Source organism: Kogia breviceps, unplaced genomic scaffold (genome assembly GCF_026419965.1).
Source record: "Kogia breviceps isolate mKogBre1 unplaced genomic scaffold, mKogBre1 haplotype 1 scaffold_383, whole genome shotgun sequence".
Taxonomy (NCBI): Eukaryota; Metazoa; Chordata; class Mammalia; order Artiodactyla; family Physeteridae; genus Kogia; species Kogia breviceps.
In genome coordinates this window covers 1-27,108 of record NW_026711822.1, presented here as the reverse complement: position 1 = coordinate 27,108, position 27,108 = coordinate 1, and the positions used below count along the sequence as shown (strand labels likewise).

The 27,108-nt window shown below is 45.7% G+C and overlaps 1 protein-coding gene across 1 annotated transcript in view; it reads right to left on the bottom strand.

Annotated features, from left to right (window-relative positions):
• Positions 1–27,013, bottom strand: part of LOC131749741 (xylosyltransferase 1-like) — a gene marked incomplete at its 3' end in the record, with an annotated part of 33,037 nt that extends 6,024 nt beyond the window's left edge. Inside the window, exons 1-5 of the mRNA XM_067024366.1 lie at positions 26,931–27,013; positions 14,384–14,600; positions 11,115–11,291; positions 6,539–6,801; positions 540–735 (exon numbers count right to left, since the gene is read on the bottom strand). Coding sequence (XP_066880467.1) covers positions 540–735; positions 6,539–6,801; positions 11,115–11,291; positions 14,384–14,600; positions 26,931–27,013 — 936 coding nt within the window. The remainder of the gene's footprint in view (positions 1–539; positions 736–6,538; positions 6,802–11,114; positions 11,292–14,383; positions 14,601–26,930) is intronic.
• Between the last annotated feature and the right edge of the window lie 95 nt (positions 27,014–27,108).

Genomic DNA, 27,108 nt, shown 5'->3' with positions numbered 1-27,108 from the left:
CCTCTATGCCTGCATGCATCCATTCACTCATCCATTCAGTGACTCATCTGGTGCTTACTTTGAGTTAAACCCTGTGTTAGGGCCTGGGGAAACAAAAGCACAATTAAGCATGGATTTGTGGCCTAAGAGACCTGGATTCAATGTTGAGCTCTTCCGCTTCCTAGCTACGATCCAGAAAAATCACCGACTCTCTATAGGCCTCAGTTCTCCAATCTGTAAGATGGGACTAATGCCACAACTTCAGTAGGAAACTGATTTGTTATTGGTTTATTACTAACATAGGTTTAGGAGGAATCACTGGTTAGCGTGAAAAATGAAAAGGAATAGAAGTTCTACTATAAAAATATACCAAAGCTCCAGGTTGGTTGGTGCACTGATATTGACCACCCTGAACCTTCTCCAGGCACAGGGCCAGCTTATCTTTGGGCCTCTTCAAGTCCTCTTCTCCTCCAGCTCCAACTACAAGTGTCAGAGGAGAAACAGAACCCAGCAAGTGGACTGCCAGAGGGGATGCCGTGTGATAGTTTCTGGCCTCTTACCTCAGAAAACTGAAGCCTCCCAAAGTCGCTGGGTGGGCTGGCGATCTTGAAGACTTTCTTTGGCATCACCCATGTCTCAAGGGTCTCGAGTTTGCTCACGGCCAGATTGGTAGCATGATGCTTGATCAGAAAGCCCTGGAAACGGTCAGCAAGGAAGTAGAGGTGGACAGAGGCTGGGTGGCCCATTGGATAGTACCTGAAAAATACGCACAGGCTCAGGCAAGCTCATGGGTGAGGGCTGGACGTGTGTTGGATCACAATGGGGTTCCCCACCCATCACGCTGATCCTGTCCCTAAAATAATCCCCTTTTTATACAAAGCTCACTGTATTCCCGAAAGCTGCTCCCTGCGTTTCTATGATCTCAACAACTGTTAACAATAACTTTTTGCTGCTCATAAATGTAAAACATGCTGACTGTATGAAAGTACAACCAAGAAAATAAAAATGATGACTTTGGATGCTTCTTTCCATAGATGACGTCAATTCACACTCACTGACCCTCCAGTGCTAGGTACTGAGAAGTGACAATGGTGTGCAAACAATGTCATCATGACATGTTTCTTTTCAGCCTTATTTTCTACACACATATTTGCATAAATCCTACATAGCTGGGACCATAATATACATACTGGCTATATCCTACTTTTGCTTCATAGTATTTCCTGAGCATTATCATGTCTTTGAATAGTCTCTGAAAACATGATTTTTTGTGTGTGTGTATACATTATTCCATTGTATGTAATACCATGATATGGAAATATAATACCAAATATGGTATTATTATAGAGAAGGTTCCCCATCATTGGGTGTTCAACTGGTTTCTAATATTTTGCCATTCTAAACAATGCTGCATTAACCATCCTTGAGCAAAAATGTTTTGGGGAACATCTTTCTTCCTCTCTAATCTCCAAGAGGCTCTTGATGTCTGTTGTCCTTCCTATTTGTAAAACGAAAAGCTGTCGGCTTCTGCAGTGTGTAAGGTGCATGGTACTTAGAGGGTGCTTGTGGTTCCTTAATGACAGCATTCCACAAATCACTGCCCCTCTCAGCCTTCCTTTCCTCAGGTCCTGCTCCGGAGTTTAAGTCTTTATGTCTGATTATAACAGTTAGGGAAGCTGCCTTCCTGTGTTACGCACGCATCTCCTGAAGTCACTGCCTTGTCATCAGATGCCTTCGGGGCTTTGAGAAAAAAACCTGCACTGTCTTCAGACTGCTTGCTGGGCATTCCCGGCCCACGCAAGTCCACTTTGGTCTGGACTTTGGAAGCAGAAAACCCTCCGTCCGGACCGTGCTGCAGAACCCACTGCCATGCTGGAACGTTCCGCATCTGTGCAGTTCAGTTCAGTAGCCTCAGACACTTCTGACAACTGAGCACTTGAAATGTGGCTGGTGAAACTGAGGAACTGCATTTTAAATTTTAGTTAATTTAGACTTCAATGTCTCCTTGTGGCTAGTGACAATTGCGGACAGCATAGGTGGCACTGTGAAAGTGTCCTGGGGTTGCCTGCGTTAATGTCTGCAATTTGTCACCTCTCCTGTCTCTTTCCCATGTGACTCTGTAGGTTTCCTTGTACTGATGAGGCGAGCCTATTCCCCCATCTCAAATCTGCTTTGGCCAGAAGAGGAAGGGGTATCATGCCAGTTCTGAGCCAGGGCCCCAGGGAGCCTTGCACATTTCCACTCCCTCTCTTGCTCTTCTGTGATCACCCTGAGAGCATGCCTAGACTAGCCTGTGGAGGGAGGAGGCACTGAGAGCAGAGCTGAGCCTCCCCAGGTATCCCAGCCGAAGCCATCCTAGATCTGCCAACCACTCCCAGCCAAGACCTGCAGCTGGCTGCAGATGCAGGAGAGATGCCAGCTGAGCCCAGGAAAACTGCCCAGCTCACCTGCAAACTTGAAGGCTCTGTAAATGCTTATCGTTTCAAGGCACTGATCTGGGGCTTGTTACACGACATTATTGCAATAGGTAAATAATAGGTTGTCAGTGTTGGTTCTGTAAGGTCGTCAGTGTTTGACTAGTGAAGGTGGAAGAAAAGCAGGAGAGATTCTTGTCATGGGAGTTAAAAGAAGAAAGTGTTTCCAGAAGGCGGTGGTCAGTTGTATGGGGCGCTGCTAAGGGGTCAGGCAAACAAGCAATGGTCAAGTGCCCCAGAAATCTAGAAGTTAATCTTGGGTTGCTTGCTTTCCCTTATCTTCTTCCAAGAAATCCTGTTTTCTCCACCTGAATCCATCCTCCATTGTCCTATGCACCGCCAGCACCTTGGTCCAAGCCAACATCATGCCTTGCTGGACCTTTGCAAAAGCATCCTTACTCGTCCTCCTCCTACTTTTGTCTGCTATATCTGATTCTCATAGTAGCAATATGCATCGTCCCTTCCTTAAATACTGCAAGGGGTTTTGCTTATGCTTGGGTAAAACCCAAACTCCTTACCTCGTCTAAAACTCCTACCTCTTTCTCTAGCCTCATTGTTTCCCTCTGTCCCAACCTACCACCTACTAGCCACATGGACCTTATTTTGGATTCTTGAACATGCTAAGCTCATTTTCACCTCAGGGCCTTTGCATAGGACATCATTCTCTCTGCTGGAGATGCTCTTTTCCTCTTATGATTGTATGGTTGTCTCTGTCTTATTTTGCTTAAATGTTACCATCTCAGAGAGACCTTCCTTGACCACTGAACTCAAGTCACCAGCTCACTGCTGTTACTTGAGTTTATCTTCATTCTTTATTCTCTATAGATCTTTTGTTCTTGTTTCTGCTTTCACACTAGACTGGGTGGGCCTTGAGCTCGGGGCCTGGTCTGTCTGGGTCATGGCTGACCACCCAGTCAGTGCCTAACACAGCCTGCCACGTGGTAGGTGCTCAATCAAGACTTACTGTTTGAGTGAAGATTCTAGAAGGATTTTCTATTGAACCCTTTGCTTCTAAGGTACATCTAGGGAACCTGTAACTCAGGACTGAACACGAAGCCCACTGGTAACTCCTCTAGACTCTATATGGTAATTAAGTAATTAAGACTAAGAAGAGAGTTGTAACAAGATGCCAGATGCAATACAATAGAACCTAAACGATGCCTCAGGTGCATTCACTTGGCCCAAAGGTGTTTTTACTTCTTATCATTTACATAAGTGGGTATTTAAAAATGTAGGAGGCTCACACAAAAATGTGGATTTCTGATTTGTCTTGAAAATTCAGGAGATGTGATTGGCAACTCCAAGGGAACATTCCCACAAGGAATGTGCTGGATGTGCTGGAGGGCGAGGATATGCTGGAGTTCAGCACCGGGACCCCGGGGGTCCCTGGTTTACAGGTCAGCCCATCCTGCGCTGAGGATACATGCTTCCTGCCTGGCCCTGATGGCATTTGAATTTGAGGACATGTAATAAAATACTGACATCCTTATCTCTGGATGGGGCTCACAAGAAAACTTTCAAACTGCCATTTTGAGATTTTCTGCAATGAACAAGTGTTATTACCTAATGAGAAAAAAATCAATAAACATTATTTTTATGAAAGGTTATACTATAGACTAGAAAGACACAATTTGCATGAAATGCCCAGCAAAAAATGAGACTGTTTCCTCAGATAGCCCAGGGGTAGAAATTTATACTCTTTTTTGCCTTTTGGGACAAGGGTCCTTTGTCCTGATTTATCTGCAGGCTCATATTCATAAATATATATTGGCTTTGCCCACAGCGAGGCACAATGGTTCCATTATAATAAAAAATGTGGTAGAAGCCAAAGGATTCCAGGCCTGAGGCAACTTGATGGCTTGCTTAATCCCAAAATACCAGATGAAAATTTCAACAACTATAAATCAATTGGAGGAACCTTCTGAAATTTCCTATAAGATTATTTACCTTATAAATGCTATGAAGCCTGGGATTAAAACTACTCTTAAACGGCATTTGCCTCCCAAGCATTGGGCACTGTCCCATCTACTGGGGACACATACTGTGGTTCCTCGGCCAGGGATTCTAACCCCGCACTAGCAGGGGGAAAAGACATTCACCAACGACCTTGATCCAAGACACTGCTGCTAAGTGCAGTGGGAGTGTTGGAGGCTACTTTGGGCTCAGGAGAGGCAGGGGTGGGCTATCAGGGGAGCTCTTAGCAAGTTTCACAGAGGATGTGGCACCTGAGATGACCCTGGAAGACCGGGAAAAGATAGAATGAGTGGGGACCGTGGGGACGGTCAGCAAAGAACAGCACAGAGGAAGCGATGAACAGTTCACCTAACCAGTGATGGAGCATGTAGCTCACACAGCCGGCTCCCTATTGGCTGCTCTTGGCAGTTTAAGAATATTGGCAACTAAGATACCAACAATAGCATAAACATGTACTAAGCACTTCATATGTAAAATTCTGTTAAAATGGGGATAATAATAATACATAACTCATAAGGTAGTTTTGGAGGATTATCCCCTTTAAATCTCACAACACCATATGCTGTAAGGCTTATGATTACTCCCATTTTACAGATGAGAAAACTGAGGCTCAGAGAGGTTCATGACTTGTCCAAGCTAGTAAGTAGAGTGGAGTTCAAATGGCAGGTCCTGGGTTCTTAACCCATCCTGGTCTCCCTTTAAACTAAATCAGAACCTGCAGGGAGAGGAGAGGGAAGGCTGAGGGAAAAACTGTTGCAGCCCTGTGGAAATTCAGCTGGCATGCATGCATGGGGCCCCATGTTTTCAGAATTTTAGGGAACAAAATGGTTCCTTTCCTCTCTTTCTTCTGTTCTTGAGAAGAGGGAAGAGCAGGGCAGGCAGGGACACATAGAAGGCTCAGTGGAGAAAGACTGATATTAATAAATTTGTTTTCTTTGTTGTTGAAAGAGGGAGGTGGGAGGCAGAACAAGAAGGAGAAGGAGAGTGACTAGAGGCACTTCTGGGAACCCATCCTCAGGAAATAATCAGAAAAGAGAAGGGGGGAAAAAAGAGGCTTTCTGCAAAAAGATATTCATCAGAACATGATTTACAATGGTCCATTACTGCCAATAGCAAAAGGAAAGGGCTGAATTAAGCAAACTCTGGAATTCCTACTCAGTGGAATACTAGTGGCATTAAAAAGGGTCATTATCCTTCCGGAAGCTGCAGAGCAGCAAGGAGAGGAGGGGCTAGTATTATAATGCCGAGCAAAGAGCAAAAGAAGCAGGACACCAAATCCTTGTTGTCATTATGGAAATATCTGCAATGTACATTGCTAGAGAACGGAAGGGAAGGTACACAAAATGAGAAGGGTTGGATGGCTTAGGGAAAGGCAGGGGAGAGATGGGGTTATGCTGAATCGTTTTCCCACCTTCCATCTTCTATTCATATATTCTAGAACATTCTTTCCTGAAGTGTCAACTGGTACCCACTAGTGGTAGGTGAGATGATTCTAAAGGGTACATGAACATTTAAAATAATAGTTCTGCCTTTTCATGATGTTTCTGGTTATGTTTTTAGGTGTAATGATAGTATGGTTACATTTTAAAAAGGAGTCAATTTTCAGAGATAAAATATTTATGGGATTTGCTTCAATCAAACTGATCTGGGATGAGGGGAAGGTGAGTGAAGGCACAGATGAAACCGCATTGGCCGGGAGCTGGTAATTGCTAGAGCTGGTGATGAGAGGATGGGGTTACACTTTTCTCTCTATTTGCTCTATATTTGACATTTTCCATAATAAAAAGTAAAAAAAAAAAAAAAAAAAAGTTCTGTATTTTCATGATTACTTTCCAGGTAAAACAAACATAACTATCTAATACGGTGACATAAAGCCTCCTTCTAAAATACATATATTTAGCACAAAGAATGAGTCCACAGAAAGGAAATCATTAGGTAAATATTAGATCTGCTATCCTGAGAAGGTAAAAGGGTGACGAAGGCTGAGACAGGAAATGCTCTGAACGCTGCGATGTCTGTGTGGATGATTTTAGGGAGAAGCTTGGGTGGAGCTGCAGCCCCTACAGAGGAGGACGGTCCCTCGTCCCTGGTGCCCCTGCTCCCTGGCTCACCTGCAGCTGTTCTCCCCGGCGTCGTGCAGCAACAGCTCTGCCCGGCGGAGGCCCAGGCGGGAGAAGGAATGATACAAGGTCAGCGTCACGTCGCTCAGGCTGTGGATGCCGTCAGGCTCATCGTAGACATTCTCCCAGTAGGAGCGGAGGCCCGGGGTGCCCGCGGGGTAGTTCCCATACAGGTAATAGTCCAACTGTCCAATGATTTCCTGATTCACCACGGCTTCGAACTTGCGGGCAAAGAAGGTGGGCCGGGCTGTCTGCTGCGCTCACAAAATAAAAAGAACAATGTCAGCAAGTGGGGATGACGGTAGGTGGGTATTTAGGATCCGGGCTCTGCAGCCAGCCTGCCTGGATCCACATCCCAGCTCTCACACGTACTGCCCTCTCTGTTCTCAGTTTCCTCATCTGTAAAAAGGGTGTTAGGATTGAATGAGTTAACATTTGTAAAGCATTTAAAGCAATGATGGACATGTAGTAAGCAGCATTTAAATATTTGTGAAATAAATTATATCCTAGATGTTTATAGCTGGGATGCATCTCAGAAATCATTTAGCTGGAGGTCTAATACCGCTTATGGATATATTTTAGTTGTCCAGAAGAATGTTTTAAAATTGAATTAGCTGGCAACATTTAAAAGGTAGAAGAGTTTACAGAAGCAACTTTTGGTTTCCCTTTGAACAGAAATGATCTGGCCCCATGTTCCTACAGGGTGACAAGTAGTTAAAGCTGAACAGCACCTGTCCCTTTAGACGGGCATGGGGTTTTTGGCTCACCACAGTCTCTACCATTCCCTATTGCCTCCTGGGCATTGTAGCTGACTTACAGACTCACAAGGAACACCCTGGATTTATTGATCGGAATCTTCAGGAGTGGGGCTTAGAAATCTGTATTCTTAACAGGCTATGAAGGTGATTCATTTGCTCACTAGGGTTTGAGGATAATGTGAAGGACACCCGACCTGGCTGCAGAGTCACCTGTGGAGATTGAGGAGTCCTTCCCACCGACCTACTGAATCAACATCTCTGAAGATGAGATTTAGGAATCCGTATCCAAAAAAAGCCTACCAGGTGATTATGCTGCAGTGTCTGAGAACCATTTATGTAAACCAAATTTTCAAGGAGGCTGAGTCCCAGAGAAGAAAGGGACTTACTTATCTAAGGTCACACAGCAAGGTAATGGCAGAGCCAGGATTCAGATACAGCATCAAGGGTTAGAGAAATAAAATACTGAGCCTTTATTATCTACCAGGTCTAAAACTATGGTCTGGGGCAGAGATCAATAAACCTTTTCAGCAAAAGGCCAGACAATAAATATTTCCAGCGTTGCAACTACTCAACTCTGCTGTCATAGTGTGAAAGCAGCCACAAACAGGTAAATGAATGGGCATGCGGCTGTGCTCCAAAAGCACGTTATTTACAAAAACATGTAGTGGGCTGGATTTAGCCCAGGGGCTGTAGTTTGCTGACCTCTGGTCTAGGGCTACAGAAACAATTAAAACACAGACCGCTCCCTTGAGGAGCCTATGATCTAGTGTAATTATTGACCTTAATTTGGGTCTAGCACTGTTCTCACTGCAGTGGGTTAACAGCAACAATAATGTCAATAAAAACTCCTGAGCACACGCTATATACAGCGCACTGCATTTTGTCACTACCTCTAATCCTCTCAACTCTAATCCTCGTAACTCTGCAAAGCAGGTGTTACGATTCCCATTTTACAGGTGAGGAAACTGAGCTTGGAGAGGGCAAGTGATATGTACAAACTCACATAGTTGTAAGATTTGAACCCAGATCCGATGACTCTAAAACTCAAGCTCTTTCTTCTGCATCATCCTAGGATCACACTGCTAGTCGGGGGAACTCGAAGCCTCAGTAACAAAAACCCTTGTTAGTATTTGGAACATCCCATCTGTTCTCTGCTTCACGACCCTTGCGAACCACACCCCCTTCTCTGCAGTGGAGGTGTCAGGTCAGTTCCCTTATAGTAGCACCGAAAAGAGCCAGAACACGTAGGTTAAAATCCTCATTCTGCATCTTTCAAGCTGTATATGTCTTTGGGCAAGTCATCCAGGGCCTCAGTTTCCCCATCATTAAAATGGGTATAATAATATGGGTACTTAGCATAGAGTCTGGCACACGGTGTGAGCAGCTACGATTATGTGACTATTATCACTACACCCTTAAGCCTGCTACCAGGGGCTTCCAAGTCTTCGTTTTCTGGAGGCAGAGAACCAGACTCAGTGGCAGGGCAGCCTCCTTTCTCCTCCCGAGATTCTTTGATCACAGCTGGAGCTCCTAAAGGGCACATTTCTATATTTACAGGTCTCTTCCTCGGAGTTCTTTCAACAAGAACTCAAGAGCTCCATGCAGGCAGCAGTTTCTTGAGTCTAGATGTTGGGGGATATTCTTGATCTTTGTTTACTGTGAATTAAAGAGCTGTGAACGTGTGACTCGGTCTCTATGTTAGCTCATTTTTTATCAGAGACCACGATGTCCCCAGGATGCTGGGACTGGAATACAAGTGCCGGCGCCCAGGGGGGCAGTGCACCCAAGAATCACCCGGCTTCTTGCTCTAAATGATGAAGGTCCTTTGCAATGAGGGTGATGACTGGACCTCTACGGAAGTGGGAATTCTTCTGTTTATTTTCTCTTTTGAATAGGTCAAATACTCCCCTTGCCACCTTCTTTCTGCTCAGCAGATCCTTTCTGCACGGACAATGGAACTAAAATGTCACCCAAGTTCATGCCTCAATTAACATGGGTTTGAGGAGGCCCCTGGGTAGCTCTCAATCTGTCACCAAAAACAGACCTAAAGAATACTTATTGCAGCAACTGCTTGCGCAGGCGAAAGACATTAGGTGGGAACCCTGAGGGAAGAAGAATGATGGGATGAAACCTGCTGTGTATTCTGCACCCAGCCATGCGTGAGACCAGGTTGGCAGCGGGGGCTGGTGGAAAAAGCCCAGGTCTGGAACTGGAAACACCCATGTGGGACCTCGCACCCTACCACTCCACAAGCTGCGTGTCCATGGACAAGTAAGTCTCTGCCTCTGTGCCTTGGTTTCCCCACCCGCACAATGGAGATGATTTCTACCCGGTGAAGCCAACGCCCACAGAGAACCAGGCACACAGCCTGGGATAGAACAGCCTCCTAGTTGCTTGGGGGGGGGGGGTGTCTCGTTACTATGCAGATTCTGACTCAGCAGGTCAGGAGCGGCAGAGATTCTGCATTTCTAACAAGCTCCCTCGTGATGCTGCTGCCGGTCTGTGGACCACACTCCGAAGAACCAGGCTATGAGGGTGCAAGCTTCATGGGGCAGTCCGTGTCCTCCCTGGACGTTTCCGTTATGTACCAGGGCAAGGCAGCAGGGGCACCTTGCCCTGGGTTATTAGCCTGGCACTGTTGTCCCCCCCACCCCCCCTACGTTAGCGGTTTGGGAAGCAGCATATCATCTCCACGTGGTGGCTCTAGTGACCTCAGAGTGACTCGTTTAACCGCTTGTAGCCCTCTCTTTGCGTTCTGGGCAGTTGAGGCTGGGCATGGTGAGGAGGAGAGGAGGAAGAACTCAGGGTACCGGCCTAGAGGGAGCGGGAGGCGTGCTCACAGGGGATGGAAAGAGGTCACCATCCTCAATAGGTCTGGGCTCCGAGGCACCCTTGGTGGTCTCGGGAAGCAGATGGAGAGCCGGCCACCCTCCTGCCTCTGCCTTCCCCAGAACTATGAATCGATGGGCCTTGCAGAGATACCTGTGAAGGCAGTAACGTTTCTTCTTGTTCCTCCTTTAGAGTTCACAGAGCGCGGTGTTCTACAAACTTGTCTGCTCATCAGAATTTCTCCAAGTGTAATATATTAAAATGAAAAATTCCTGGACCACACTGGAGATCAAAAGCTCTCAACTGGGGGTGAGTTTGCCACCAGTGGACAGCTGGCGATGTCTGAAGACACTCCTGGTTGTCATAACTGCAGGGTGCTACTGGATCCCCACAGGGGCCATTAGGCAGCATCTGGGGCCGTCCCTGGTTATCACAACAGGGGGAGGTGCTCCTGGCACCTAGTGGGTAGAGGCCAGGGGAGCTGCTAAACATCCTACAGCCCCCTCACCCCAACACAGAATTATCCAGCCACAATGTCAAGAGTGCTGAGGTTGAGGAACTCTGCCCTCTAATCAAGTTTGTACCCAGAAATATATTTTTAACAACTATTTCAGGAGATTCTGATTGAAAGGCAGTATAGAGAAATGGATCCAAGTATGGCCTTTGGAAACAGATATGCTGGGCTGTGGGACCTTGCATAAAGTTACGGAGCTTTCTCTGCCTCAGTTTCCCTATCTCTAAAATGGAACAATAATCTATGTACGTATGTATGTATCTTCTAAGGCTGTTGTGGGGTTAAGGGGTCAACACAGGGAAAGTGGTTAGAACATCCCTTGCAAGGTGTTTGCGATCAATAAACGTTGGCTACTGCTGACGTTGTCATGATTATCATCAAGAACCAGGGTTGGAAAGTGCAGGATCCAATGACCTGCAGGGCTGCCTCGGATGCCTGCAGACGCCGGCTGGAAGGCGCGGCTCACCTGGAAGCGGTGAAAGTCCTGTGGCTTGAAGTCGTTGGGGGAGCAGCCGCACCAGTCCACGATGTGCTTGTACTGGCACTTGCAGCCCAGCTTGCGGTTCCAGTTGGTGACCCGCAGGTTGTTGTCCACCATGGTGTCGCAGTGGGGACTGTTCTCCAGGACCGTGTGGAAGAAGGACTGCAGGGCAGAGAGGGGCCAACCTGAGACCTCGTCCAGCCTCCCTCGAGCGGGCTGGGGCGAGGGGTCCTTCCCGAGGGCCACCTGACAGTGAAGGGACTCTCCTGGAGACTCAGCTGTTCTCTCTGCAAATGGGGTCAGTGCCAGTCTGGGCCCACCGAGGGTACCCTGGAGGTTTTGTCCCAGGGAGGCTTAAGGCTGCTTAGGAGTTACTGCTCTGAGTGTTTCTCTAAGATGTCTCTCCGCAGCAGCCTAGAAACTGATTTCAAGACACCTCTTATCACCCAGGACATCCTCTGTCCGCTCCGCAGAGAGAGAAAGTCCCTTAGGGTATGTCAACACATGGGGACCAGAGAAAAACACTGGGACAAGTTTCTAGAAAACGCTGGGCCAAAAGGGCTCTTGATTTCGCAAATGGTTAGACCTGAAACCAAAGAGACTCAGGTCTGAGATACCTTGAAAACAAAGACTGAAGCTCTGGAATTTCACTCCTGGGAGAGGGAGGCCAGAATCACGGATGCCCTCCTGCCCTAGTCACTGGAGTAGCAACTACAACACTGGGAGGGGAGGAGGTGGGGGTCCATTGGGCTTCCCACTGTCCATGGTGCTGGACCAGGCGCTGTAATCTCCCCCTATTCCTGAGGCTTGGTCAACCTCTCCCAGGAATCTGAGAAAGAGGCAATGTTGAGAGTGAAAAGAGAGACCAGAGAAGAGACACATGGTTGGAGCTGCTGAAAGAGAGATAGACGGTGTGTGTGTGTGTGTGTGTGTGTGTGTGTGTGTGTGTGTGTGTGTGTGTGTGTGTGTGTGTGTGTGTGTGTGAGAGAGAGAGAGAGAGAGAGAGAGAGAGAGAGAGAGAGAGAGAGAGAGAGAGAGAGAGAGAGATTGAGAGACTGACTTCTATTTGGACAACCATTTTATAACAGCCTCAGACACCAGGCAGATACGTTCTCCCCTGCTCTCTGCTTCTTAGGGAAAGCTGTTGGGGAACACGTGTCTTCCTGTTACAAATTCATGGCACAGCCTTCAGATTTCTTCTAAACTGGTCCCCTGGAGGTGGTCTGGGAGAAGGGCAGGACAGAAAGGCTGGGATGGAGAAAGTAGGATCTAACAGGGATGCTGGAGTGTAAAGTGCCTGTGTGTGCTGGGAAGTGGGGGACGGTTGGGACAGAGAGAACCGGCATTGGGATGGGCACATTGATTACACAGCCCGAGCCCCAGACAGTCCCCTCCCGATGGGTGAGTGGACAAAATGAGGCTCTATCCACACCCCAGCTGCCCTTCTTAGGATATTAAATGACATGCCTGTGAACCTGCATTTTAAGCTTGAACTGTCTACAGTTCAAAGCCCACAGAGGCACATATTCTCCATCAAGCAGTGGGGGAGAGTACCCAATTATCGATTGTCCTGTGTCCTTTTGTAATGATACAGAAATTCCCTGCAAGATAATGGATGAGGAGGTTATCAGAATTGATAGAAAAGGTGATTTTCGCTGAAATAGGATTAAAAGCTCATTACTTAACATGTGTGCAGAATAGCAAAACCTGGCTCAGTGATCACAAGCCCATCATCCCTCGGGATTGAAGTGGGCAGTCAGCCTTACTCAGAGCTTGGCCCTGCCCCAGATGTCCGTGAGGGATGTGGAAACCATCAAATGAGTTGCATTGTCTTGTCTGGCCTAGAAACACACAAGCTGAGTGGTCCAAAAATGGGGCACAGCCAGGAATGGTGGGCCATTCGTGGGAGGTGTTGCAGGCTCAATAGAAACAGAACCAGCTCTGGAATTTTCTGGAGTTGGAAATTAGGGTGAAAGTGAACTGGAGGTCAGGGAGCTAATCTAGAATCTCTTAGTCCAGGTCTGATAAGAAGGCTGCTGACATATTAGGGGCAACACTTCAGCACTGAGTCCCTACCCATTTCCAGACGGGGCTGGGGCTGTTCCAGAATACCCTGCAATCTTACACAATAGGACTTCTGAAATGGACTGAATATCTGTGTCCCCCCAAAATTCATAGTTTGAATCCTAACCCCCAATGTGACAGTGTGAGGAGGTGGGGCCTTTGGGAGGTGATTAAATCATGAGGGTGGGGTCCTCATGAATGGGATTAGTGCTCTTATAAAGGGGACCCTCACCCCTTCTGTCATGTGAGGACACAGCAAGGACTGTCAGTAGTCAGCCTGCAGCCCGGAAGAGGGATCTCACCTGACCATGCTGGCACCCTGATTAAGGACTTCTAGCCTCCCAAACTATAATAAGTACATCCATTTTACTGTATTTTGTTTTAGCACCCTGAACTAAGACCGTTTCCCATCCTGAGGTCTGAAAAGTGGTGACAGACTTCCCAGAGCTTTTCAAATACTTCCAAAAGCCGACAGGAAATGCCGAGTCCCAAGCATTTGGACACAGTGACTGTCAATGCAGGGGGCTAGTGCAAACCCAACAGAAGCCCTGGCTTTGGGATCACTGGAATTTCTGGTGTGACTGATGAGGCCAAAACTACTGTCTCTCAGGGAATGATAGAATATTATTCAAAATTAGAAAAGGAATTCTTGGGGTTGAAAAGTTATTACATGATTGGTAAACGTGGAGGACCTGTCAAAAGTTGATGTGGGTGTTTCCTGAAAAAGCCAGCATATACAGTTGTGCAGGTTACACACTGCACAATTCTAGGGGGCACCATTGCTATTGTAGGCATGAGAGCTTTGTATTTACATAAATAACAGTTTTCTGAAAAATGGCAATAAAGTGTCTTGTTCTAACAAAATCAGTATATGGTGATGGTTTTACGACCAATGGGAGCCAAGTGTCTTGAGGAAGAACTGCCTTTTTTACTTTACATCTTTAAAGATGTTGTCTAGATTGCTGGTGGCAGCATTGTGCATCTACTCCATACAATCTCCATGTAGACTGGAGGGGACCAGGGGCCCTGCTGTGACAGCAAGGTCCCTGGTAGCCAATACAGTTCCCCATCTTCCTCTGGATGTTTGGAGGACAACATATTGAACCCTGTGTGGCTTTGCCAAAAATTCTTTGCTCCAAAGGCTAGAGCCAACCCCTACCTTTCTCAGGGATGTTTTCCTGGATACTCACCTCTGCAGGAAGCAGGGTGTAGGAGTAGAATTGCTTCATTTTTGTCACCAGATCGTCTGTGGAGAACGTCACATACTCAACAAACTTCCGGTTTAGCAGGAACCAATCTGAGCCGCCATCCACGGCAATGCCCTCTGGGATCCGCCGGTCCCCCAGGCGCCACATGTGGGCATCACACTCCAGAAAGAGCCGGTCCAGGCCCTGTTTCCGGATGAACCTGGGCAAGACAAAGTAGTGCTTAGCCGTGAAAGAGCGCCACCTAGAGTCCAAATGAAATGGCACAGTCTCGGCAATAAAGACATTTATTGAGTACTTACTGTGCGCTCGGTACTGAGCTAGGGGCTCTGTGTGTAGTTTTTCACTTGATACTCACAAGCAAGGCTGGTGTCTATAACCCTATGAGGTAGGTACTATCGTTATGCCCATTTTACAGATGAGGACACAGAAGCTTAGAGAGCTTAGGAGACTTGCCCACCCAGCACAATTAGATGGCAATGATCATCTGCTACATCTGCTTCCTCTTTAGAGAACTTCTGAAATCACCTTTTCATGCCATGGATGCCTTGGCAGTTTGGTGAATACAGCCTATGGACCCTCATCTCAGAATAGTGCTTTTATTTTTTTTCATTTATTTTTAAAATTAATTAGTAAATTAAGTATACTTGATTTACAATATAGTGTTAGTTCCAGGTGTACAGCAAAGTGATTCAGATACACACACACACACACACACACACACACACATATATACATATATATATATTTCAGATTCTTTTCCTTTATAGGTTATTACAGGATATTGAATATAGTTCCCTGTGCTATACAGTAAATCCTTGTTGTTTATCTATTTTATATATAGCAGTGTGTACTTGTTAACCCAATACTCCCAATTTATCCAATTGCAGAATAATGCTTTTAAATGCATACAACAAAAATACACAGGGTTACAAAATATTTTCAAAAATACCAAAGTGATGATATAGTAATTCACATGATTCTTGATTCACACATTAAAATGAGTATTACAAAATATTTTTTAAAACACCATATTTATGAAAATTACATGTTTCCTTTTTAACACATTTAATAACAAGGTCTCGTAGTAGGTCTAAAAACTACTGTAATTTTGAGGAAGAGGTGAGCATATATGACATTTAGAAGTGGATGCATCAATTATAATGCGATTTGAAAATATGTGATTCCTGGGCCTTTCCTGGCGGTTCAGTGGTTAAGACTCTGCGCTTCCAATGCAGGGGGCATGTGTTCGATCCCTGGTTAGGGAACTAAGATCCGATATGTCACGTGGCATGGCCAAAAAAACAAAAATGTGATTCCTAACAGTAACTGCTAATACTGTGGTGGTTTGTTACCCTACATTTAGCCTACATTTAGCTAGATTTTAGTTAGAGTTTAGTGAAAATTAAGATCATTTTCTTCCTATTCAAAGTCACAGACCCCTGATTTCTATCCATGAACCTCAGATTAATAACTCCTGCTCTAGGACACACACACACACACACACACACACACACACACACACACACACACACACACACACTCTTGGGATTCTGCAAGCCAGGCAGGGTGGAATTGGCATTTCCTAATTTGTAGATGCAGAAATCAAAGGTCAAAGAGCAGGTAAGGTGGGTGTGTTGGGAGGGTAGACAGAACTAGGCCAAGCTCTCTGGCCAAAACTCTCAGTTCATTTGCAGTTAGCATTAATTTAGCACCTACTATGTGCCAGGCATGTGCTGGCCTTGGTGGGAGGCAGGAGAAGTGAGGATGGTCCCTGCTGCTCAGGAGCTGGTTATCTCGTTGGGAGTTTATCGTCTACAGGTCTCCCCACCCAGGGATCTTGATGCTCCTCCAGCTCATACAACATAAAATCAACCATTTTAAAGCATACGATTCAATGGCATTCGTTCATTCATGATGTTGTGCAATCGTCATCTCTAGTTTCAAAATATTTTGTCACCCCCAAAGGAGACCCCCATCCTCATCAGCAGTTACTTCCCATTCCCCCTTCCCTCCAGTCCCTGGCAGTCCATCTATGGATTTACCTATTCTGGATATTTCTTATAGATAGAATCACACAAGTTGTAGTCTCTCCCACTTAGCTTCGTGTTTTCAGTGTTCCTCCACATTGTAGCAAATAATGGGGCTTCATTCCCTTGTTTCTGTCTGCCCGGCATCCATTCTCTGGGAACCACACCTTGATTTTATTTTGGACAGTTGCTCACCCTCAACTCTCAGTTCACTTGGTTTGCCTCACCCCCAGCACCAGGGGAGGGAACACGACTCAGCCTGGTCAATCAGAGTACTCCACCTGCTTGGCTGCCATAATTGCTTCATGGACGGGCAAGCAACTCAAGCTGAGTCTGAGACTAGGTTCTGGATTTTTGCTGGAGATACTAGGAAGGAGGGCTTTTCTAGAAGAATGTAAGCTGAGGGCTGCTGACAGCCATCTTGTCACCACGAGTGTAGAGGTTGTCTGACCACGAAGGTAACATAGAAGACAAAAAAAGAGAGATGGAGAATGGGAGGGAGGGAGGGAGGAAGTAAGGGAGGTGGAGAGACAGACAGACAAAGCCTTGATGACTTTGCTTGAGACCCTGGATCTTGCTATACCTGATTCACCCACAGACTTGTCAGCAAAGTGCTTGAGGCATTTTAAGATGGGATTCTGTCACTTGCAATTGAAAAAGTCCTGACTCATACCTTCCTGAATGATTTCACCTTTATCATTACCGTGATGAATGCAAATGTTCTTAGGCTCCAGATAGGGCAGGTAGCCATGGCTGTGGCACATTAATGCCACCTCTTCCACTGGAGCAGGCTGCATCCCCCATTGTATGTCTAGAGGTCTTTGTGCCTCCATGGCAGACCTCATCTCTGTCCTCACATTAGAGTTACCTGTCTCCACTGAGGTAGATGCTGTGCTCACTAGAACCCGGCTTCCTCCTTCCTGCCTACCTTACAGGTCCTGAAAGAGTGCAAGGCATCTGCTCAGGAAAGGTCTACGGCGATGACCAGACGTCAGGGCATAGAAGCTGCAGATAGACCCACCCTGTTGGTCATGCTGAAGTCTACAAAGACTCTCTCCCATTGGGCCTCCCACAGATCCACCAAAGGGAACTGCCTGAAACCTCACTAATAAACCCACATCCCTAGCGCTTTCTTCTGCATAGATAGAGGACCTGCTTCTTGACATTGGTCTCTCACTGAGCACGATGGTGTAATATATTTAATTCTTAACCAAATTGATGCTAGTGTAATAAAAATGGTGACAAAAATGATGCTGGTGGTGAACGGACTTAATTCTGCTAAAATGTGCTTTTCATCTACCTTGCAGTGTGGCTCTACCAGTAACCAGCTGGGTGAATTTGGAAAACGATGACCTTGACTCAGTTTCCCCCATGGGAAACTGACAAAGTTGGGTTAGGTCTAGGTTATAAACTTAAATGTCTACAGGGGTCAGACAAATAACATAAGTTTGTGAGGGGGGCTTAGTATAAGATAACAGGGTAGGTGGAGTCAGCAAAGATGTAGAGACTGCATTTTCTGAAAAGCACTCAAATCCCTTAAAAAAAAAAGCACTTCTGGGCTAAATAAGACATATCCCTAGGCTGAATCCAGCCCACAGACCACCAGTCGTAATAACGCTGGGTTAGGTAATCTCTAGGGTACTTTCCAGCTGTGACATTCTCTAAGTCCCTCTGTTATACCCAGGAAGAGGTGTGGGGCAGGCATTAGGCGGATGCATGGGAGCCCACAGAAGACTGACAACTTTTCTGAGTATACAAACAAGGGCAGAAGCCGACCAGAAGACCCACATGTCCAGCGTCCCTGGTCCTGTTCTTTCCCTAACACACCTTTCCTAGTGCAAAATCCAAGTTCATTAGCAAAGCCTTGTTCCCTCTGGGGAGCGAGCTGGTGAGGGGTTTTCAATACACTCACCATAGCACTCCCTGACACCACACTTGGCTCTAACTGACCTACTGAAGGAAGCCACCAAGGCTGAGGAAATAAAGTCCTACTTCGACTCTGGCTGGTGCCAATTATACGATAACGTCCAGTGAGCACACTTAACTGTGTTTAAAACTTTAAATTTTAGATACTCTATATCAAAACTTACAAGGCAATCAAGACCAACTGAGAATAAGAGAGAGAGAGAGAAGAAATACAGGTGAGACGACTTGCAAAATGTTTCTTTCCATGGACCAGCTTTTTAAGTTCATGTTCCATTAGATGGGATACCAGCATCGTCTTGCAATTTTAATGTGATGTCCTGGACCGCCATATCCAAATACAATATTTATGCAGTAATCTCCAAAATGAAATATTCATGGGGTTGGGAGATTGGCCGCTGTATTTACTGCCTTCAAAAACTGATAAGCTGCAAACACATGCTTTGGTTAATTATGAGTAAACAGAGACCACAGATTGCCTAGGTCTCAGAAAGGGGCTACCGGGAACTGAGGTCTGGACTGGGAGAAGGTGGCAGACGCCCAGAGTCTGGGTATCTAGCAGGCGAAAAGAATCAGCTGTTTCAACAGTGATTTGCTTTCTTATTCTTCCCTGTGGATTTACTGTAACTTGAAAAGGTAAAGGTTGGAAACCAAAGTAAGTTTGTGAACACCTGGGTGAGCCTTGTCATCGATGCTGGCTCGCCAGGAAAAGGTGCGCGGCTCTCTCACCTGAGGGATGGAGAGAAGAGTTGCAGCAACGGGCCCAATTCACAGAAGGTGACCAGTGATGCTGCCCTCCCTTCAGTTTTGTTTCCAGTTGACCTGGTTACCTGGTAAAACTGGGGTCAACAGGTGATACCATAGAAAAGCAGACAGGAAGAGGATCTGGTACCAATGCTGTCTCTGCTTTCACTGAGAAGTGGGGCTGGCTTAACTTCTCTGAATGCCAGTTTCCTCCCCTGTAGGATGAGCTCCATGACACCTGTCCCAACAAGTTCCCAAATCAGCTGCCAAAGTGTGATGGGTCATGTTTACAAAGGTCCTTGCAAAGTAAGCACTCTTCACCCAAGCAATGGGCTGACCCAACCATCAGTTCTTTTTTTCATAGAGATAACATCCCTCTCCAATCCTCCTTTGGTGTTTTATTTTTCTCCATATCACTTCTCACTTTCTAATATAATATACAAGGTATTTATTTAGTTTATTATTATTATTATTATCTCTACTACTGGATGTAAAGCCCCAAGAGGGCAGAGATTTTTGTCTATTTTTGATCACCTCTGTGTTCTACTACAGTGCCTAACATGCAGCTAGTGCCCAATAAATATCTGTTGAGTGAATGAATAAAGGGAACAATGACAGCCATGTCTGTCAGGTAATCAGGAAGTAGCTGCCATTAGTTACAGCCAGGTATCAGATTTTTCTAACACACATTCGACAGACAAAGGAACTGAATCACAGGAAGGTTAAGTAATTTCACCAAAGTCACGCAGCTAACAGGCTTAGACTTGAATCCAGGTCTGGATGAATCCAACGCAAATGCTTAACTACTCTGCCATTCTTCATCTCAATTCGCCAGGGTCCCTCCAAAAGGACCCAAATGAAGGATCTGAGAACTTGTGTTTCCTCAAAAAGACAATGCCCAGAAGTGAGCGAACCAAGAGAAAATGGCTCATTGCTGGTTGGAAGAGGCTTTCAGCCAGACCTCACAGGGACTTCTGTCTTCAGAATAGGTTACTTAAGGGCAAACATGGTATCATTTGCATTTGGTTTTACCTCCTGGGCTCTCAGAGATGGTTTGCCTCCCTGAGATTTTTCTCTACTGCCACAATATGGGACAAAGTCAGAGCTAAGTATGCTTCTACTAGGATGTCACACGGATCAAATCTACTCAGTTGAGCGCCAAAGGAGATCAGATGGAGGATGGCAAGGGGTCCTGAGTCCCCCCCATGGGGGACGAGGTCAGTTAAGAAAGTATCTGTAGCCTTTGGAAATGGCCTCAGAAAGGGCAGACAATGGAGAAGTCTCTCAATTCAGTTAATTCCCTGGCTACAATCTCGGTATATTCATCAAGTGTGGAATTATTCCAGAACCGTCTTGTCCTGTAATGAATTCTGAAAGGAAGAACACTGTCCCTCAGATTTTACAGCATGTTTGAGCAAGAAGGAATCTCAGCAATCAGCTGATATAACTAATTTTATAGATAAAAAACCCCAACACACTGAGACTCAGAAAGGACGTGTGAGCCAAAGTCATCCGAAGTCACACAGCCTAGAAAAATATTTCCTCTTCTTCTCTTTCTCTCTCCAGTGATCTCCCACTGAACCCAGATTACTCCTTTAGCCTATGTACAACCTAAGCATTTTAGTTTAAAAATAAAGTCATGGGGGCTTCCCTGGTGGCGCAGTGGTTGGGGGTCTGCCTGCCAATGCAGGGGACGCGGGTTCGTGCCCCGGTCCGGGAGGGTCCCGCGTGCTGCGGAGCAGCTGGGCCCATGAGCCACGGCCGCTGGGCCTGTGCGTCCAGAGCCTGTGCTCTGCGACGGGAGAGGCCACAATGGTGGGAGTCCCGCGTATCGCAAAAAAAAACCATAAATAAAAAAAATAAAGTCATGGAACAAAGCATGAAAACACAATGTGTGAAATCAGCCAGCTATGTGAATGGACTCACACAAAACAGCCATGTCACACAGGGGCCAAACTTTGGGCTCTGGAGCCAGAATATTTGGTACAAGTCCTGGATTTGCCACTAACCTTGGGCGACCTGAACATGGATGCCTCAGCTTCTTACCTGGAAACTGGTGATCCATAATATCTGCCTCAGAGAATTTAAGTGAGATTATATTATATATGGAGAAGGCTTAGCATAGTGCTTGGCACTTAGTAAGTGCCTAATAAGTGTTCACCAAGATACTTAACTTTTTCCCTCATCAAGGCAGAAAATTAAAACTTCTATCTCTCCTCGTCTCTATTCTGGGTTTTGGTAGACAGGCATGTGTAGGGCACCTCCACAGCTAAGGAGAAACCCTTTATGCTCTGAGAAGCAATGCCTTTTCAGCACCAAGGACAGAAGCCCAAAGCCCTCACAGGGCACCCATCTCCTGCAATTATTTTAGTCCAGCAATGCCCACGGCTGTGGTGGTAGAGGGTGACAAGCAACACGGGCACCCTGCTTCTATCTGAGAACCACAAATACAAAACCCCCCCATCTTCCCAAGGCACAAGTCAGTGAGGATTCAGGTCACTGGGTTCCTAGCTTGGCAGTTCCACAGGGGCTCTGCTGGCCATTTCCCACAGGTCCAGTGTAGGTTATGTCCCTTCCCAAGCTGGGCTGGAGTCAGCTGTCAGGCCCCAACTCTGCAGTAGTTGGAAGAGAGAAGGGGCTTGGGGCACTTGCTCATTCAGCAACTCTCCGGGTCTCTGTGCTGAGAATATGGTTGTGAAGAAGACAGACATCATCCCTATCCTCTCTCTTCTAAGATGAAAGAAAAAACCATAATATTTACCATTTATTGAGCACCTGCTACTTTCTAGGTCCTGTTCCTTGTACTTAATATATATTCTCTCATTTAATCTTCATCACGATCCTATGAGGGTTCATTTTCCAGATGAAGGAACAAAGACACAGAGAGGTTAACTAATTTTCCCAAGGCTACACCGTTGGTTAGTGGCAAGGAAGGGATTCAAACCTTAGCAGTCAGGCTCTGGATTCCACACTCTTAGCCACAAGACTATAACACCACTCTGATAATAAATAGGTAAGTCGTCATAAACAGCTGCAAAACACATGAATATGTAATTAGATGTTTGTGATAAGTGTTATACAGGAAAACGTAGAGCGCAATGACAAAATAAAGAGACAGGGACTTAATTAGTGAAGACTATTGGGGAAGACTTTGCTGAGGAGGTGGCACTGACAAGAAGGATGAGAAGGAATGAATCATCTGAAGAATTCTGGAGAAGAGCTTTACAGGAGACAGAAATAGTGCGTGCAAGAGCCCAAAGGAATGAAAAGAAGCTAACGTGGTAGGAGTGGAAGCTACAGGGAGAAGCTCAGCTTCACGACCTCACACCAGAGGAGACCAGTCACAGGAGAGGCAGACTCTGACCTGATTGGTGGAAGGAATGTATCAGCCACAAGCACATGTGGCCTGGACATGGCAGGAAACTCCACAATGAACATACTTAGGGAAACGGTATAGCACAGTGGCTAGGAATGTAGACTCTGGAGCCAGACTGCCTGGGTTCGAGTCTCTTTCCCCACTCTGTGTGTTGTTTAATCTCTCTAGCCTCAGTGTCCCTATCTGGAAAATGGGCATGATAATGACTGCACTTACACCATGGGACTGTTGTGAAAATTGAGAGTTAATATCTCTAAGGCACTTGGGACAGTCTCTGGCACACGGTAAACTCTATCGTTACACATGCCCTGGGCAAAGAAAGCTGACTTGGCTTTGACATTCAGGAATGGAAAAAAACCCAGCCTGAGCAGAAATGCAGAGTTAGGGGCCCAAATCCTGGAACTGAGAATCCCAGGCTTGGTGGCCCATGCTCTTCACATGGGCCCGAATCAGCTTGCACCTCTAAGAGTCTAAAGGTCCATTGAGGGCTAACTGATTTTCCCTATTTCACACATATTTAAAAACAATGTCTACTGCCTTCTGTTCTTACTATAAAAGTAATGCAGTTCCTCCACAGAAGGCATGGAACACAAAAAGAGAGAAAAGGAGGAAATAAAAAATCATGCTCTATGTCTCAGAGATGACACTGCACATATTTTCCTTCTAGCCTTTGGTCCAACTTTGACATGTATTGTTTGGAAAAAAGAAAAGATTGAAAGTTGACCTCAAAACTCATATGGAGGCCCACAGAGTGTCTGTGTGCACAGCTTTGTATGGGTGCCTGTGTGATGCTAAGCTTTATTTTGACATGGCTACCATAACTGGATTAAATGAAGTGAACATGCAAACAGGGATAAACTCACTGGTTGGGTTTAAGAAAAGCAAGAGGGAAATGCAATCTGCTTTCCCCATTGGAGATGAGATATTAATTACCTCCTCCCATCTATCATGGTGCTACGAGACAGATGGGGAGAGAGCTCTTCTCCTGATAAGCAAGTTGGCACCAAAGGGCCTCCTGAAAGCAGATTTGTTTGGAGGAGGCTCCTGGCCAGGCTCTCGATGGATCTGACAACTTTTGGTTAAACAATTGCCTAGTTATACATCAAGGGAGGTTTGGGCCTGAAGATTAGTGCAACGTCAGAGAGAAGAAGCTGCCGAAGCTGCTTTAGCTGCCATTCTGGTGCCCAGCAAGGGACTGCCACCTCTAGCAGGTGGGCCCCAGACCAGGGAACAGGAAGAAACTTGTTTATGCCACTTCTGACCTGAGGGCTGGGACCCCTCCTAGCTTCCTTCTGGTCTAGTCTTGCTACATTTGAAATGCTAGTTGTTTCTCTAAGTGTTGTAGAAAGTGTTTCGCAAACATTAATCACGTGTATATATACCATCTTCAAGGCTTTTCCATCCTTGTCACCATCACCACTATCAACATCACCACCATCATCAACTTAATATGCGTAACTAACTATTCCAAGCGCTTACTCACATATTCACTCATTTAATTCTTGCAGCAATTCTATGAGGCTGGTTTTATTATCATTATTCCCATTTTACAGATGAGGAAACCGAAGCACAAGTGATCGATGTAACTTACCCAAGGCCACACACCTAGAGAGTGCTCAGCATACGAACGCTGGCAGTCAGGGTCCAGAACCCAGATTCTTAACTGCTCTGATACAGGTTTTATGAAGTCTGTGTGAGACTTTCCTTAATATTTCTTTTCTAAACCAACTTTAGATAGCTTCAACTGTTCTCTTTTAAACTTAGTCTTATTCTAAGCATCCTGTCCATGAAATCATCGATTAGATGGGCTAATTATATAAATTTTAGTTGATATACATAAAATCAATACTAACTCTCCCATGATGCCCATTTATGATCACCCCAAAATAATCTCACATATCACTGGTGGATTGTGAACACACTTTGGGATAGGGTGACTCTAGAAAGTAGGGGAAGGACTGATTGTCCTCCCTTGCTCCTTTAAAAATGATTCTGCTTAAAATCAGCAGAGTTTTGCTCTTTCATCCACACACCCCAAGAACTGAAAACAACAGGTCCTCTCAGATGCAGTCGCTAATCATGGGGTGATAAAAGTCAGACTTAACCAGGCTCCAATGCCAGCTGTGTGGAACCCTGAGCGAGTTAAAGCAACTCTGCAAGCCTCAGCTGCACTCTTTAAAAGAGGATAACACAACTCGAAAGCCCGTGGCTCGGCACTTCCTGTGGTCAGTGAGGATACTCAGTCCTCCACAATCCCCACATCACTGTCCGGATCTTATAAAGAAGAGGACATGAAGGCATGGAGAGTCAAAGCCATTTGTCAAAGTCCCCTGGCTGTCATATGGCAGAGCTGGCACTTTGGCACGGGTGTCTGGACTCCATTGCCCATATGCTCTTACCACTACACCACACTCTGCCCCAGGGCTAAGCACTGGGGCCCTGGTGACCTTGAATTATTTGGAGAACTTAGACCAATCAAGGCTGGAAAATTCCCAGAGGAAACTCTATTCCGGCTGAGGGAAGTGATTTTCCCTTTCCATTTCCCTGTAAGGGGCCTGTCCCTACACACTGAGCCTTGATCAAGCTGCCGAGATTTGGGAAACTTCTCCAATGCTCCCCGAGCAGAACCCAGGAGTTCCTGGGGATGTTTGCCAAGACCTGCTTATTCAGGGCACTTACTTCTTTCAGCCCTGCAGAGCTTAGCTGGGAAACTGGTAATTGTGCTATATGTCTTTCAATATATCTAGCTGCTTCATTTTTGGAGGAAAGCAAGGAAATACAGTGAACACAACACTCCCCTTCATTTACTTATAGGAACAGTCAGGACCAATTTGGCAGCTATTAAAGTACCAGTTTGCCTTTATGCCATCTCTTAGCAGCAGGAGCTGGAAGTCCAAATTGGCTGCTAAAGGCTGAAGTTGGGGACAGAAGGTCAAAACTGCTATTAGGAACCACGTGGAATGAAAAACTAAGGCACCCTGTGGCCTGTTTTGTATCTCACTGCTTGCTTTTGTCCCTCTCCATCTCTCTGTCTTTTAAACTCTCTGCCTCTGTCACACTATCTGGTCCCGAAGCATGAAGCATCAGAATGGGAAGGCATTTGGAGATCATGTCATTCAACCACTTTGTTTTTCAAAGGGAGAAAAGGAAGCCCAGAGAAGCAGAGTGGCTGCCTCAAAGCCACCCAGCATATTGGAGGAAAGCAGGACCAGAATACAGAGAGGCCGCATCATGCAGGGATTTGAGCTTGGGCTCTGGGGACACACTCACTTAGGTTTGAGTCCTAACCCTGCCCTAGTTGCGTGAGCTTAAGCAAGTTACTTCACCTCTCTGAGTCTCAGTTATCTTATCAGTAAAATGAGGCTAATACGCTGAGGAGGGTCACCATCTGGAGCCAGAAAATTAAACCAACACAAAGGGAAAGAGAACTAATAGAAGTTAATGGGTGAGGGTGGTCAAAAGGTACGAACTTTCAATTATAAAATAAGTAAGTTCTGGGATGTAATGTACAGCACGGTGACTACAGTTACTAATACTGTGTTGTACATATTTGAAATTTGCTATGATCTTAAAAGTTCTTATCACGAGAAAAAAGACTGTAACTATGGGTGGTGATGGATATTAACGAGACTTATTGTGGTGGTCATTTTACAATATATACATATATTGAAATGTTATATCACTGACTTGAAACTGATATAATATGTCGGTTATATATTAATTTTAAAAAAGATTCCTGACAGTGAACTACTTGGCTATTTGATGTGATGTGTTTATTTTACTTTAACCCTCTCCAGAAATAATAAGAAATAATTAAGCAGCCAGAAAAAAAAAAAAAAAAAGAATTAACAGAGAGTCTGGGCTTGATGATATCATTTGAACTGCTTGATTCAGCTATGTCTGAAGTCAGATACTAATGTTTTAGTTGCATCACCCAATAACTTCCTTTACCCTTTAAGCAAGTTTGAGCTGAGTTTCTGTCACTTCCCACCAAAAAGGGTCCTTCCTAACATGCCATCGGCGCAGAGCCAGAGCAAAGCCCCACCCAGGCTGCACCGGTGGGAGACATGAGGGAAGATGGGCGTGGCTAGGTTTGTTGACTCCGCAGGTGAGGCCTCAACTGACAAAGAGGAGAAAGTCACCGTTGATGGTTCGTTTTACTACTGAATTAATTCTAAATTAATCTCCTGAATTCATCTAAGTGAGAGAATCCCAGCTGAGGACGCATGCATGAGTGTTGGAACTCGTGAGCTGTTTTGTCCAGAGAGCCTTGGGTTTTAGGGTTTTAGAGGGAGATGGAAGCAACAACTCCTTAGCCTGCATCTTTATCCTGCCCTTTATCCTGCTGTGCCATTTGGGGACCACCTGTCAACTGCTGATGCACATCAACTGGACAAGATGTACTCATACGCCCAGAGGCACGACTCTGGCCTATACACCATCGATTTATTTCTCCCACCTGCAATATTTGAGTCCAATGTTCATCATGGCAATGACATCATCACTACCACCACCACCACCATCATCATCTTCATAGGGCATTTATGATATGCCAGATGCTTTATATATAACATCTCACTTAATCCTTCCAACAATCTCGTGCGTATAAGTCCATTAATGTTTCCATTGTACAGATA